The 14,105-nt window shown below is 42.1% G+C and overlaps 1 protein-coding gene across 7 annotated transcripts in view; it reads left to right on the top strand.

Annotated features, from left to right (window-relative positions):
* The first annotated feature begins 405 nt into the window (after positions 1-405).
* The window catches only part of rnf220a (ring finger protein 220a), a 114,666-nt gene continuing 100,966 nt past the window's right edge, over positions 406-14,105 (top strand). For 3 of the 7 annotated variants that reach the window (XM_046851740.1, XM_046851738.1, XM_046851734.1), the window contains exons 1-2: positions 415-720; positions 9,655-10,480. In XM_046851740.1, coding sequence (XP_046707696.1) covers positions 9,835-10,480 — 646 coding nt within the window. In that variant the 5' untranslated portion in view covers positions 415-720; positions 9,655-9,834. Of the gene's footprint in view, positions 721-9,654; positions 10,481-14,105 lie in introns of all 7 variants that reach the window. The other 4 variants (XM_046851735.1, XM_046851739.1, XM_046851733.1 and 1 more) reach the window with 4 other exon arrangements.

Raw genomic sequence — 14,105 nt, 5'->3', positions numbered from 1 at the left:
ACGATCGGCCCACGCGCTGCACGAGAGCGCGTACTCGTTCCGCAACACACTTTGCGCACTTTCATTGACTTTATTTTACACCGCGCCGTGGGTTTCAGAGCGAACCCTCATTCGCCCCCCAAAACGGCCCCGAAATCCCCTCGGGGACACGGTGAAAGGAAGGGAAGGGGGACGGTGTGATGGAGGGGGAGTGGAGTGGAGTGGTGGTGGCGTTTAGAGGAGAGCAGAAAGCAGGTCAGTCAGTGAGCGGATCGGGCGCTGAGCGGCAGCACTGCACCTCTCCGACACAGCGCGCGGCACAGCACAGGACCAGTTACCACATCCACCTCCTCCTCTCTCTCTCTCTCTCTCTCTCTCTCTCTCTCTCTCTCTCTCTCTCCTTTTCTCCGTGTGTCCGTGCGCACACTTTACCCCCTCATCGATACGTGCAACTGATACTACCCGGGAAAAACTCGACCTCACACGGCGATCGGCTCTGCGTGTGTGCGTGTGCATGTGTTTGTGCGTGTGTGTGTGCGCGTGTGTGTGTGTGTGTGTGTGTGCGCGCGCGCGCGCTTCGCAAACTTTTTTTTTTTTCCTCCGCGCATGGTCCTGTGCGCGCGCTCTCTGTCTCGATCTGCGCCTGGCACGGACCACGAGCACGAAAAAGTTTCTCTCGTGCGGGATAAAAAAAAAAGGAAAAAAAACCAAAGGATCTGGCGAGGAATTACTTTATACACCGTAAGTACTCCGAAATGTTCGGAATGTTTTTGGTGATCTTGCATGGACGCGCGCCCGTGTGTGTGTATGTATGTATGTATGTGTGTGTTTCCAGCTTCCATGCGTGCGTGTGTACGTTCGCGTGTAAGTGTAAGTGTGTATGAGTGTGTGTGAGAGTTGAGTGTGTGTGTGGGTTCAATTCTCGGGGAACTCGCGCTCGCAGAAAGTGTCGCGTGTCGGTGCGGATTATTTGGGTTGAATGTGAAAGCAAAAAAAAAAGTTCATAGTGCGGAATTAAAAGAGGGGGAAAAATACATCTCGTAATAAACATCTGTACGCTTAACATCTGTCATGCGCCGATTGTGGCTTTTCTCGGGCATCTTTCTCGAGTGCGCAAAGACCCACGATTAGGAGCAGAAATCCTTGCTTTGATTTGACACTTAAACACGAGCATAATATAGTAGAATACAAACAAACAAACAAACAAACAAACAAACAACAGACAGATTTTGCTATATATTTATAGCAGTTTTTTTAGGTTTAAAAAATGCGCTTCTGGTAAACACCTGCACGGCCTCATCTGCCATAATCTGTCCTCAAGAGCACATCATAACTTCATAGCTCTTTATGAAGCTGTTTTATTTTTATTTACTATTTACATGTAAACCACTGTTGAAAACTTGAGTTTTGGACAAATCGCAAAGTAGTCAAGAGAGCAGTGTGTGTGTTTGAAAAAAAAATCATGCGACCTCAAAAAAAACTTTATTTTCTTTGCTACTCTTTTATTATCATGCATAAAAAATAAACAATAAAAAAATAATAATAATAATAATAAAAGAGTTGCATGCACGCACTAACATCCTCGTAATGTTTAACGCTCCCAATCTCACACACTTCTCGGGTCTTTAAATAATTTTTCTCGGGTCACTTTTATTTATGTATTTATTGAATTATTTTAATTCATTCATTAATAGATTTGTACTCTATGTCTTAGGAGCGCGCGCGCACGCACCAGGCACCAGACCACACGTACAAGCGCGCGCATATAAACGCATACAGCCTACAAGCATGCACTCGTAACCGAACACACACACACACACACACACACACACGCGCGCACACACTCGGATGACTTGTAACTTCCTTAACTTCAGCCTGTAACGCATTCACGATGTTTGGATCTGCGCTTTAGTAGTACAGTATGTGCAACACATTCAGGCTACACAAAAAAATATCCCATGTGAGGAAACACCTGTTTAAATAAACAGGATAATTACTCACAATTATACACACACCCTGCGCCTCAAGACAAGAAAAATGCACGCGTTGTCACTTTGTGAGCAACAATTCCGACTCTTATACCTACATGCACTACATCCATCCATCCCCTTAATCCAGGTCTGAATTGAAACTAAAATTGTTGAGGATTTTTTTTATTGATTATTAAAACTGATGATGGGATTAAGTGTGTTGATGTGCCAATGCAGAATATAACAGATCTAACATTTCTTCGAATATGGGCATATACATATATAATAATTCATGTTGGTGTAGAACTTTTCTCCCCAAAGTTTTTCTTTTATTAGTTTTTTAGATTTATTGTTTCATTTGAGCAACCGGCATATTTTTCAGCTCCTAGACAACTGCATATTAATGAAGTTTATAAATGACCTCTTAACACACACACTTCATTATATATATTACAAAAATGGCAACAAGATGAACAAGGATCATTCATTTCAGCCTGGAGAATAAATATATATATACAAAATCAATAATATGTTATGACTTTGTTGATATATAATAACTATATTATTATTCATAATAACTATATAACTATATCTTAATAATATATGCATGTGTCCAATTAAGGCATCAAAAAAAAAAACGAATTGGGGTTTATATTATTAATTTATTTGTTTATTTATATATTTATATGTGTATTATTATTATTTTTTATTTTTTTTGCTGACATCCTTCTCGTGTGATTGAATAATGTTCACAACAATTCCGCCAACAATTCTTTCTCTCTCTTTCTCTTTTTTTTCTCTCTCTCTCTCCCTTTTTTTCTTTTCTTGTAATTTCTGTTTGTGGTGCGCTTCATAAATCTTAATGATCCGAGTGGAAATGTTTTATAGACCGTCCCGAATAACGACGCTTTCCGCTGTTCCCCCGTCGTCCTGCGCGTCCTGGCGGCCGTTTCTTCTCAGATAAATTGCATAATGAAATTATGACACTTCAGGATTAATGTGTTTATTGACACTTGCCACCAACCGGTCAAGACTGAATTATGTGATAAATATTGGAAGATGAACTTTGCCTTGGAGAATACTTGAGCGATCAATTGCTCATTTATTCATTTATTTATTTATTTATTTATTTATTTATTTATTTATTTATAAATGCGCAAAAATCTGCGCGACTTTAATTGCAATTCGATTTACACTTGAGAACCGGTATTGGCCAAAGCGAATTCTGACTTGAGAAACACAAGGGACACACTCATCTATTGTCCAACTGTGTTTTCCCTCTTTCTTTCTTTTTTTTCCTTTTCTTTTCTTTCTATCTTTGTACCAGTTTGCGCATTTCTATATCTCATTCTTCAAAAGTGTTTGTTCATAATATACACCGGATATCTCTTTATGCATGGTCAGGATTATGTGCATAGACAGTGCACAGGGACCAATTTGTCAAAAAACAAAATATTTATGGCTACGTTTCTTCCTTTTTCTTTCTTCACCTTTTTTTTTTTTTTTTTTGGGCATATGTATTGATCCGAAGTAAAATAAATTCCGATTTCATTGAGTTTAAAAATCGATGAGTTTATTGTGATCTTGATTTGTGGGATTAAAAACAAGGAAACGAAAAAAAAAATGAAGAAAAAAAAACAAAACTAACTATAAAGACCAAGCCGCATTGTACAGTTGTACAGGATTTTTTTTTTTTTTGCGGGAATATTTTTTATAGACTTTGTGGAGGACTGACAAAGACAAATCCAAAGTAAATTAAGCGCAGATTACTCAAATGTCCCGGCTTCATTAGTTCTCATCGACAAGCGCGGCTTGTTTTTTCTCTCATATATTAAAAGCAGATAAACAGCACCCACTCACACAGACTCGGATACACGCTCGAGTGTTTTCATGCGGTAATAAAAACACGGCATGAAAGTGAAAAGCAAACGGATGTGATTTGCTTTACAGATGGTGGCATGATTGCGATTCGTTTCCGTTTTCAATCAGAGCAATTTGTTTGCGCAAACAGCATCAGAAATAAATAAAGAAGCAAAAATCAAGTGCAGCTTTAGTTTCAAAAATATCTTCCATAGAAGTGCTGGTTATTCAAATGAATACTAATTTGAAGCGACTCCCCCAAGGCTGTGTCCTAAACGCACTTTATAAACAGCTACTAAATAGTTTGTCCAAAAAAAAAAAAAAAAAAAAATGACGCACGAATTCTTCGAAACCAACACCGCACCAAAGGGGCCAAAGAATGTGTTCTCATGAGCCCTCATCTGCGCTGGGACTGAATACGATTTACTAAAGCAATGTGCGGTTTGGGACACAGCCTATAACTCGCCCTAATTTGTTTCTTATTATTTTGGAGCGGGGGGACACGCCTGATCCGTGTAGCTTTTCATTTCTTTGCCAAGCGGAACATTTCGGATTTTATGGTGCTGAAGAGCACTTTGTTTGCTTACAACGGGCGTCTGGACCGCACTCAGTCTCGAGCTCTAGTCCTGGGAAATACTTGTTTTAATTGCTCATTTTTTCTCCCCAACATTATTATTATTATTATTATTATTATTATTATTATTATTATTATTATTATTATTGAATGCTTGAATTCAATTTGTCTTTATGAATGATTTGATCATTATCAACTGTATTATTAATTAATTAATTAATTTATTTATTTATTTATTCATTGATTGATTAATTCATTTATTTCCAGGAAATGCAAAAAAACAAACAAACACTTTAACATGTAAAATATGTGCTGAGCCCCCCACCAACCCAATGCCTGATTTTTTACTAATTCATAACACCATTCTCAATTATTATTATTATTATTATTATTATTATTATTATTATTATTATTATTATTATTATTTACTTTGAAATATATTTGCATAAAGCATTTCTTGTCTTTCCTGTTGCATTATTGCATTATATCAATATCGGCTATACAAGATTTCTGTTCACAAATGTTTCAGTGGAAAAAAATCATCTGTTTAAATAATCTAAATGCACTTAATTACACCAAAGAATTGTTATTCCTAAATGCATATTTTTATTTAAAAAAAATTAGTTGTTGTCACATGATATTAGGGATCAGTCAGGCATTTAGAACACAGTTGGGTGTTTTTCTTTCCCCTTTTCCTTCTAGTCTCCTACTAGTCGATGTGAATGTGAGTTTCAGTGCTCGAGAATAAGTTAAGTTAATTTTGTGCTCCCCCCCCCCTAAGGCATTAGCAGTGCATTTGGCTGAGATCGATCATAGGCAGATATCTATCAACTTCTTCTCATGCTGCTCGTGACCCTCCCAGAGAGCCTGGGACTGGCCTGTCTCGCCTATGGACACATTTGCAAATGTCATTTACTCTACTCCATCCAGTATATCATTATAGGTATACTTAGAGATACATCTTAAATTGAAACTACATCCTGTGTCCTGGGTTGTATTCAGTGATAAGGACTATTACTGCAATGCTGGGATGATGGAACAATTTGCTGAATCGTCATATCTCTAAAGATCGAATCATTACCTTTGGTCGGATATATATGTTAATAGAAAATGGTTGTCTTTCTCATTATGCATCTATAATGGAGAAGGATTCAGTAGTGAGCTCAGGCTAAGTCAGTGTTAAAACTCTGTCTCTCTCTCTCTTTCTCTCTCTCAATCCCTCTCTCTTTCACGATGTGTCTGTGTTCATGCAGCAGTGGCCAGTGGTAGGGGTGGGTGGGGCGACTTCTTTGTAGTCCAGTGCTGGATCAGAGCACAGAGGAGCCAGACACCTTGCAAATAATCTGGGCTTAGTGAGGAATTAGTTGGCTCAGGTGGGTGGGATGAGACAAACAGTCCGCCGGCCAGAGAGAAGAAGAAGAGGAAGAAGAAAAAAAAACAGAGGCGAATAGCCAAGGCAGGACAGGAAACTTTGAAAAATCATTTTGTTCACAATGAATCAATGTTGCCCAGCGAGCCAGGCGCAAAGCTTTATTTGAAAAAGCAAATCCAAGCTCAGCTCGAGCCTGATGTCACTTCTGCTTTGTCACACGCTGAGTAAATTGTGCAAATTCTGGGAGCAGAGAAAAAAAAAGGAAAAAAAACGCAGTCGAACTTGAGTACCGGGCCTCACTTGTGTATATGCACATGGCCAGATCCAATAAAGGAGTGATTGATTATTGCTATTTATCGCCAGCTTTTATTGTATGTCATACACTGGGGGGGGAATTTATTTGTTGATAGTGAAGTGGAGTGGTGAGGCGCAGCTTGCACGAGCAGTATTGATCGAGTTTGCTGGATGTCCAAGTGTCATTATCTTTCGCCCGTGTGCTTGCTCTGACATTAAATCTCACTTTCGTGTCTGCCGAATGCAGGTGGCGTTCCTCTTCTTCTGCTTTTTTTTTCTTTTGTTTCTCATTCTGCAGCTGAGACACGTTATCGAATTGTCCCGTTTTAGATTTCATACGCAAGGGAGGTCTGATTCCAATTCGGCAGGATGTATGAGCTGCGTGCTTCTGAGTGGCAGCCCGAGCTGGGTTTTCAATAGCATCGACTGCGTTCTGTCCTTCGGCCTGGAGCGCTTCTCTCTGAATGAAGAGTGCCTGTTACTCATGCTTCCCCCCCCTCAGCCCCCAACCCCGGCGTCGTCGTATGCGTCTCTTGTTGCAAATATTTGACGCTGCCAGAACTGAAGCCAGCGTGCTGGAACAGGCGACCTCCATTTCAAGTGTGTTTCTCTACTTGGTTAAGTAGCGGCTTGAGTGCGGGCTGCGGGAAAACACCAGTTTGCTCACCAAGGTGATTAAAGACTCTGAGGGGCTGGAGAGCTGTTAGACAGTCGAGACTAGTTTTCAAGAGCAAAGTAGCTTGCTTTTAAATATGCGCAAGCCCGTATTGGTATTGTTTCCTGTGACTTTGCTTAAGAACCCTCTGCTTCAGCCGCCAGGATTTGTGTAAAGCTTGAGTGTGGTGGAAATATTCACAGTTTTATATTAAATATATCAGTTTTTTTAATACTGTTTGTTGGGTAATAGAGCATGCTCAGATCTGTGATGTTGCTAGACATTGTCCAATAAATGGCATGAAATCTTTTAGTCATGCACATGCTCGGGCCCAGTTGCCTGTTTTGTCTTTTTTTTTCATCTCCTTGGAGACTGGGAAACAGTGAGTGTGTATGTGTTTCACAGAGAGAGTGACTAAGTGTGTGTGTGTGTGTGTGTGTGTGTGTGTGTGTGTGTGTGTGTGTGTGAGAGAGAGAGAGAGAGAGAGAGAGAGAGGTTTTTTGGTGAGTATTGAATGACAGTGTCTGCCCTGTCCTGTAATAAAATGTAAGAGTGGCGCTTTCACGCTTGACAACAATCGCTAAACATACTGACAGACAGGCAGCCATGGTCTGAATGACATTCCTCAACGAAAACGCGCATTTCTAGGCCTCGATCGGGGCGTGCTGTCAAAAAGCCGCCGAACGTTTGTTTTTTTCTTCTTCACAGAAATCGAATTCATCTCCTCTCTGCTCTCCAGAGCGCACGGAGGAAATCTATTCTTGACGTCTTCCTACTTATCTTTATTGGGTCTCTGAGCTGCTTTTGTCTTCAGAGTGAAAAAAAAACTACTATATATATATATATATATATATATATATATATATATATATATATATATATATATATATATATGATATCACTAGGGCTGACAATTGCAGGTGTTGTTTCAATCCTGTTGAAAAAAGACACCCAGAATTTTTGTGTGTGAAATGCAATGAGAGAATTATTTGTTGCATTTTCAGACCAGAGACGTGTGAACATTTTTGGGAAATGCTTGATTTGGAATGATTTTAATTCATTAGGAATGGAACTGAACTGAAATCATGTATTGGATGGCATCAGAAGGAAGGCCAAAGGGTCAAAAAAGCTGCCCAAGTCTCTTTCTGTTTTATACACACACTCTGTCTGGTGTGTCAGTGTGTGCCAGGCTGACTCACCACTCCCTTTGGTTGTTCTGGGACACTGGGCTTCTGTGTGTGTCTGTGTCTCTGTGTGTGGGGGGGCAGGGTACCAGGCAGACAGACCAGCCGCAGCACTGCAGAAAATGATTAGCACATCTGTACAACACTTAGCCTACTTATACCTCCGCTCTCTTTCTCCCCCTTGCTCTTTCTCTCCCGCCGTTGGGGGATATCGCGTGTCCGTTTATTGGATTGTCAGTTTCACACTGCCTGGCTGCACTGATGGTAATGATAATAAAATTGAAATATCCAGGTACTTACCACTGTATTACCTTGCTATCAACACCCAGACACACTCATTTTTTTTCCGAAGGAGAGAGATTCGATACAGTGACAAACATGCGGTGAGAAGGTAGAGAGAATGAGAGAGAGTAAGAGAGTAAGAGAGAGAGAGAGAGAGAGAGAGAGAGAGAGAGACGGAGAGAATGAGAAACAGGGCGTTTGATATCGGTGCATTTCAAGGTGCCGGTTAGATTGGGTAAAAAGACAGCGGGTAATGTGATTCTTGGGCGCCTGGCCAACGCTGAGCAGTGTAGTATAACACATTTTCCCGAGACCGGAAAAGGAGCACATTCCCCTGCCATGTATGTGATAATGTAAAGCTTTTTACAGGACCACAGTGAGTTTGTGTGTGTGTGTGTGTGTATGTGTAGGTGGGTATGCATGTGCTGGTGTGTAGATTTGTCTAGATCAGGTTCTAAAATTGATTCGAATGAGAGTTCTGGACAGCTGATATGAATAAAAATGCCTTGGTGAATTCCCCTCCAAGCTTCCCTGATGCCGCTTGATTTTGAAATAGCAGAGCGTTAACACAAGGCCCGTCCAGGCGAATTACTACCCAAATGCGGAACACGGATTCCAGATGGATCAGCTCTCGGATCAAGCCGATTTTTTTTTCCAGGGCATTTCCACAAAAACCTGCTTCAGGAATAATTAATTGGCAAAACATCTCTTGCGCATGATCATCACCATAGTGCATAAGCTCTGCTTTGTAATTAATGTATAGTGCATGTCTTAGTATTTGAATAATCAATCCGGGGTAGCCAAGCAGTGCATCGAGTTTGGATAATTACAATCAATTACCAATTTCATGTAATTCCATTCCCTGGCTACCTTGTAATAGTAGATCACCTTCGAGTTACCCCACAGGGATTTGGAATAGCATAACACACTGCTTACACACACACACACTCATACTGCTTACACACAGGCAGGATTTAAAAAAAAAAAAGTTCTTTTCACTCATTAAATCCACTCACACTTCGGCCAGTCGGCTCATCTAATCCTCACGGGGCTCTTGGGCCGTTAGACGGCAATCAAGGGTCAAGGGGTGAAGTGCGACTAATTTATTCATTCAGTCAGATTTCCTGTGCAGATGGCAGGCAGATATGCTATCACTATGAGAATCCCATTGGTGGGGAGAGGCCTACTTCTCTTATCTGATCTAAGCGGCGAGGACTTATCAGCCTCAGACGCTGCTCTGCTCCGCCGCCACTGAGATGGAGGAATAAGAGGCTTATATGTGATTCGGCCGCAGATTTGAAGGAGGAAAAAAGTTTTGCTGGGGTAAAAAGTAAAATTTTTGAGAGGTGTATGTGTAGGTTGTCAGTGTTTAAGGTCTGTTTAAGATGTCAGTTGTAGGTCAATGCTAAAAGATTCATCTAATGTTATTTTGCCCTTAAATTTGTGAGAGTTTGTTCTAACCATGAGTCCATTCTCTTTCACAGGACGAGCCCTGTCGAGTTTGACTTGCCGGCTAGAGGCATTTATTCTAAGTATAAAGGACGGACCCAATCGGCACCATACTCCCCATACCATTCCCCCACGCTCTTTTCTCTCCACCCCTTCCCCCTGCCCCACTGAGCTCTCCGCTCACCCCTCCTCCTCAGCCGACCCCCCCTTCCAAGATGGACCTTCACCACCGAGCCGCCTTCAAGATGGAGAGCTCATCGTACCTCCCTGGGCCACTGGCGTCCCCAGCTCTCATGGTGCTGGCGTCAACGGCTGATGCCAGCCGCGATGCCTCTGCCCCGTGCCAGCAGCCCCGGCCATTTGGCGCCCCCGTCTCTGTCTCAGATAAGGACGTGCACCTACCATTCGCCAACGGCTCCTACGCCTTCGCCTCCGTCTACCACCGGCAGCCTGGCTTTGGTGGACGTGACTTTGCGCCCTCTCTCCTGCACCTGCACCATCAGTTTGCACCACCTGGCCTGGACTGTCCGCCATCCATCGGTGTGCTCAACCACGGTGCTGTCGGAGCCTTCCGGCCCTTCGCATCGCCACCAGAAGAGCGTGATTCGGCCTCAGGTGCCTACCAATCAGCTTTCACTCCAGCGAAGCGCCTCAAGGGCTGCCTGGAGGCAGAAGCATCTCCACACCTGCGCTACTCAGACGCCGAGGGCAAAGAGTATGACTACGGTGGTGCCCACGTGCCCTCAGGCTCACCCGGTGCCCTCAAGGCTGTGGAGGATGCCGGAAAGAAAATCTTCGCTGTTTCTGGCCTGCTGTCCGACCGCGAGGCCTCATCCAGCCCAGAGGACCGCATTGAGCGCTGTGAGTAACTGTTTACCTTTTTACCACACACACACACACACACACACACACACACACACACACACACGCACGCACGCACGCACATTCTATCAAAATGCATTTTGACTCTGTTAATAATTTTTTTTAAGCTGAACATTTAATGTTTCAAATTTCCATTTATATTAAATATATTTACAGCATTTATAGGTATTAAACTCCTAAAATAAAAAAAAAAATGTTTACAACAATTTTATTCAGTAGTAAATTGTTCATATCCCTGTGGAAAAAAAAAATTAGTCAGCATGCATAAATTAATTATATTCGTATTATATCGTATCAAATCATATACTAAGCTACAACAAAATATATGAAACACAGTATTAAAACATAATACTGGGGTCATAATGTGTGCAGAAGCCTGCAGAAAAATGCTTTTAACAGTTGGTCTGTGTGACACGTTTGAGCCAAATAGTGTCCGTGTCACAGCCAGTGTGGTGGTGATGTTTGGACAGGGAGCCCCGGTGCCCCTCCACTTCCCATCAATTCCACAGATACAACTAAAAATGAAATTGAGGGGTTTCGTGTGTGTGTGTGTGTGTGTGCGCACATCAATCCATAAGGGATCTCCAAGAAGGGAGTTCAGGGGTATTATTGAAGGCAATCCATTCTTACTTCTCTTACTCAAATACATTAGGAATTTCAGTGAAAACACACGTGCGCGCACACACACACACACGTGTGCGCACACACACACACACACACACACACACACACATATGCACATGCGCACTTTCCTTATACTATTACCTCTTTTAGGTTTGGAGCAAAAATTTCTAATGGGGATTAGATTAAAACTGTCATACATTCCTATAATTATGGATGCACATACACACACACATGCACACACATTCAGAATCTACTCTCCACTGACATTTGGCTCACCTGCTGACACAGAGAATGTCAAAGTGTTTTAGCTCTGAAAAAGTGTGCATGTGCATGTGTGTGTGTGTGTGTGTGTGTGTGTGTGTGTGTGTGTGTGTGTGTGTGTGTGTGAGTGTGTGTGAGTGTGTGGGTAAAACCTACATTATTGTTTGTATTGTCTTTTTTTTTTCTTTTTCTCCTACAGCTTATTTGCCAGGTGTTTGTCAATTTCTTGGTTTTTGCTACTTCTCTATTTTTTTCTCCCTCTATCTTTCTCCATCACAACGTTTTTGAACTCCTTCGTGTTTCATTTAATTTTACTTTGGTGTGTTTATACACACATCTTCTGCGACAGGCAAGCAGGTCAGGAGAGGCAACAGAGAACTAAAGAAAGAGAGAGAGAGAGAGAGAGAGAGAGAGAGGAAAGAGAAGGCTAGAAGGAGAAAAGGAGAGATGGAAACACCCTTGATCGAACAGATGAGAGACAGAGGCAGCGAGCTGAGACTGATCGGATAAAGAGGCTGGCATGCAGGCATGCAGGGCTGTGAATGACACCCAGCGACCGAGGTAGACAGGAAGGAGAAAGAGGGAGATGAGAAACAGACAAAAGGAAGCATCTCATCTAGGATTTCTTTTCCGACAGGGTCTCGTTTGATTGAAGGCATGTTTTAGCGGTACAGGATGTTTTTTTTTTTTGGTCGTTTGTCCATTTGGGTGGTGGGATTATGACGCCTCAGCCTGGGCTCAGATTAACTGCGAGATAGCTGCTAATTCCGGCCTGTATTAATCTGATGCTCAGAGTATGCGATAAGGGGCAACACGAGAGGGGATTAAGGAGGGAGCAGAAGAGGCTCATGGCCCTTTCTCCAGCTTGGGAATATGGAGGAGAAAATAAGTATGAGAATAAAACTGGTTCTCTTGGCTTCTGTCTTTCTTTCTCATACACACACAGTTCTTTGGAGCTGTGTCTAATTAGATTAAACCTTAGGCCCACCAAGGGCCTTAATGCAATTGAGTTTCTAGAACCTGGAGTAGAAGAAACTTAAATTGGGTTTCCCTTGACTGGGCAACTTGCTACTGATTTTGAGTGGTATCCTCTTATTTGGTGTATATATATATGTATGTGTGTGTGTGTGTGTGTGTGTGTGTGAGAGAGAGAGAGAGAGAGAGAGAGAGAGAGACAGAATCTTCAAAATCTTTCCAGCAGAGAGCACAATGAATAAGCCTCTCTACTGTGAACCAGGAAACCTTGCTCAAAAAACCCCATCATGGTACCACTGCAGCTGATAAAGACTAACGTGACAGGCTTATCTTTGTTTTTTTCTACTTAGAATACTGATTTTTATTTTTTTTTTCAGAAGTGAACATTTCCTGAACTTTTCATTCCTGTTTCTCTTTTTTGTGGTCTGAATATGTGAATTCATACAGTACATATAGTATGTATGATATATGTGTGTGTTTGACAGCTAGGTCTTTGTTTGTTGTGCCTTCTTCAACCTTTTCCTGCACAAATCTTAGACGAAAGAGTTACTGAACCTGCCCCGAATCTCCGTCCGCAAGTCGAGCGAGAACCTCAGCTGGAGCAAAGATGCTAGAGTGAAGGGGAAGGTATGGAGAAAGGGAGATAAAAGGGAGAGATAAAAAAAAAAATGAAAGAGAGTGGAGGGGAACGGCAAAGGGACGAGCGATGAGCTGAAAGGCAGACAGCAGCTGCCTTCCTGAGCAGTCGAAATAAAACGAGGGAACGAGGGAGGGGTGGGAGAAAGGAAGAGGGAGAAAAATCCTTAAGACAACAGTGCGCAGCCACGCAGGCTTCCTTCCTGATGTGACCAGGCCGTGAGCTGTGTGGGCCTGTCGCCATAAATCCCTTGCTGATTTACGGGGCAGTTCCACACTTAACCCCCAGTGCTCCATCTAGACTGGATTTATTTGCACCTGAATTGTGACAAACAAAAAAAGTAGAAAAGAAATTCTCTTTTTGTCGTGTATCACATGCATTGTTATGCTAACAAGCCCGAGTGAGGCCGTGGTGCCGAAGCATGGAGATGTATTTCTGTAGATATTTTTGCAGATCGTCTCCCCTGCCACTTTTGCGCTCGTCCGTCAGCCGCCGGCTTTGAGCCTTTAATTATCTGCCGTTGCTCTCGGTCGCCTCTCTTTCTTTCTCCCCTTCTCCCTTCTTTTTTCTCTGCCTCCTCGGTTGCGATTGATTGATTCCTGTTTTCATGTTCCTTCGATTCGCTGGCGTATATCTTTTTCGGGGCGCATGCGGTTATTCCGCTGTCTCCTTCCCATTTTTTCTGAGGCTCTGAAGAGCAACATGTGCTGACAGCTGTTAAAACACACACTTTTTTATTATTATTATTATTCCCCCCTTTTTTTTATTTCTTGTCTCTGTCAAACACCAGATTGCACCGGGGTTGTTTGTGTTTCCTTTGGATGCAAAAAAAAAAAAAAAGAAGAAAAAAGATTTTGCAGGCAGAAGTGATAAAATTGAAAGGAAAGTGTAAGGAAGGATGAATGATGACATCTTCGGCTGATGAAGAGTTAACATAGTCATCTCTTTTTCTGCTCTTCTTGTTCAGCTCTTTGCTTTTCTCTCTCTCTTTCTCTCCCTTCTTCCTCTGTCACGGTCTAGTGGCAAGGTTAAGTTTAGTAAGAGTGTTCTAATAATTAAGCGCCACTGCCTGCGCTTTCCCAGATGTTAAAAGGCTTGTCCTCACAT

This window comes from Silurus meridionalis, chromosome 6 (assembly GCF_014805685.1).
Source record: "Silurus meridionalis isolate SWU-2019-XX chromosome 6, ASM1480568v1, whole genome shotgun sequence".
Classification (NCBI taxonomy): Eukaryota; Metazoa; Chordata; class Actinopteri; order Siluriformes; family Siluridae; genus Silurus; species Silurus meridionalis.
Note: the sequence above shows the minus strand (reverse complement) of the source record. Positions and strands in the feature narration are given on the sequence as shown.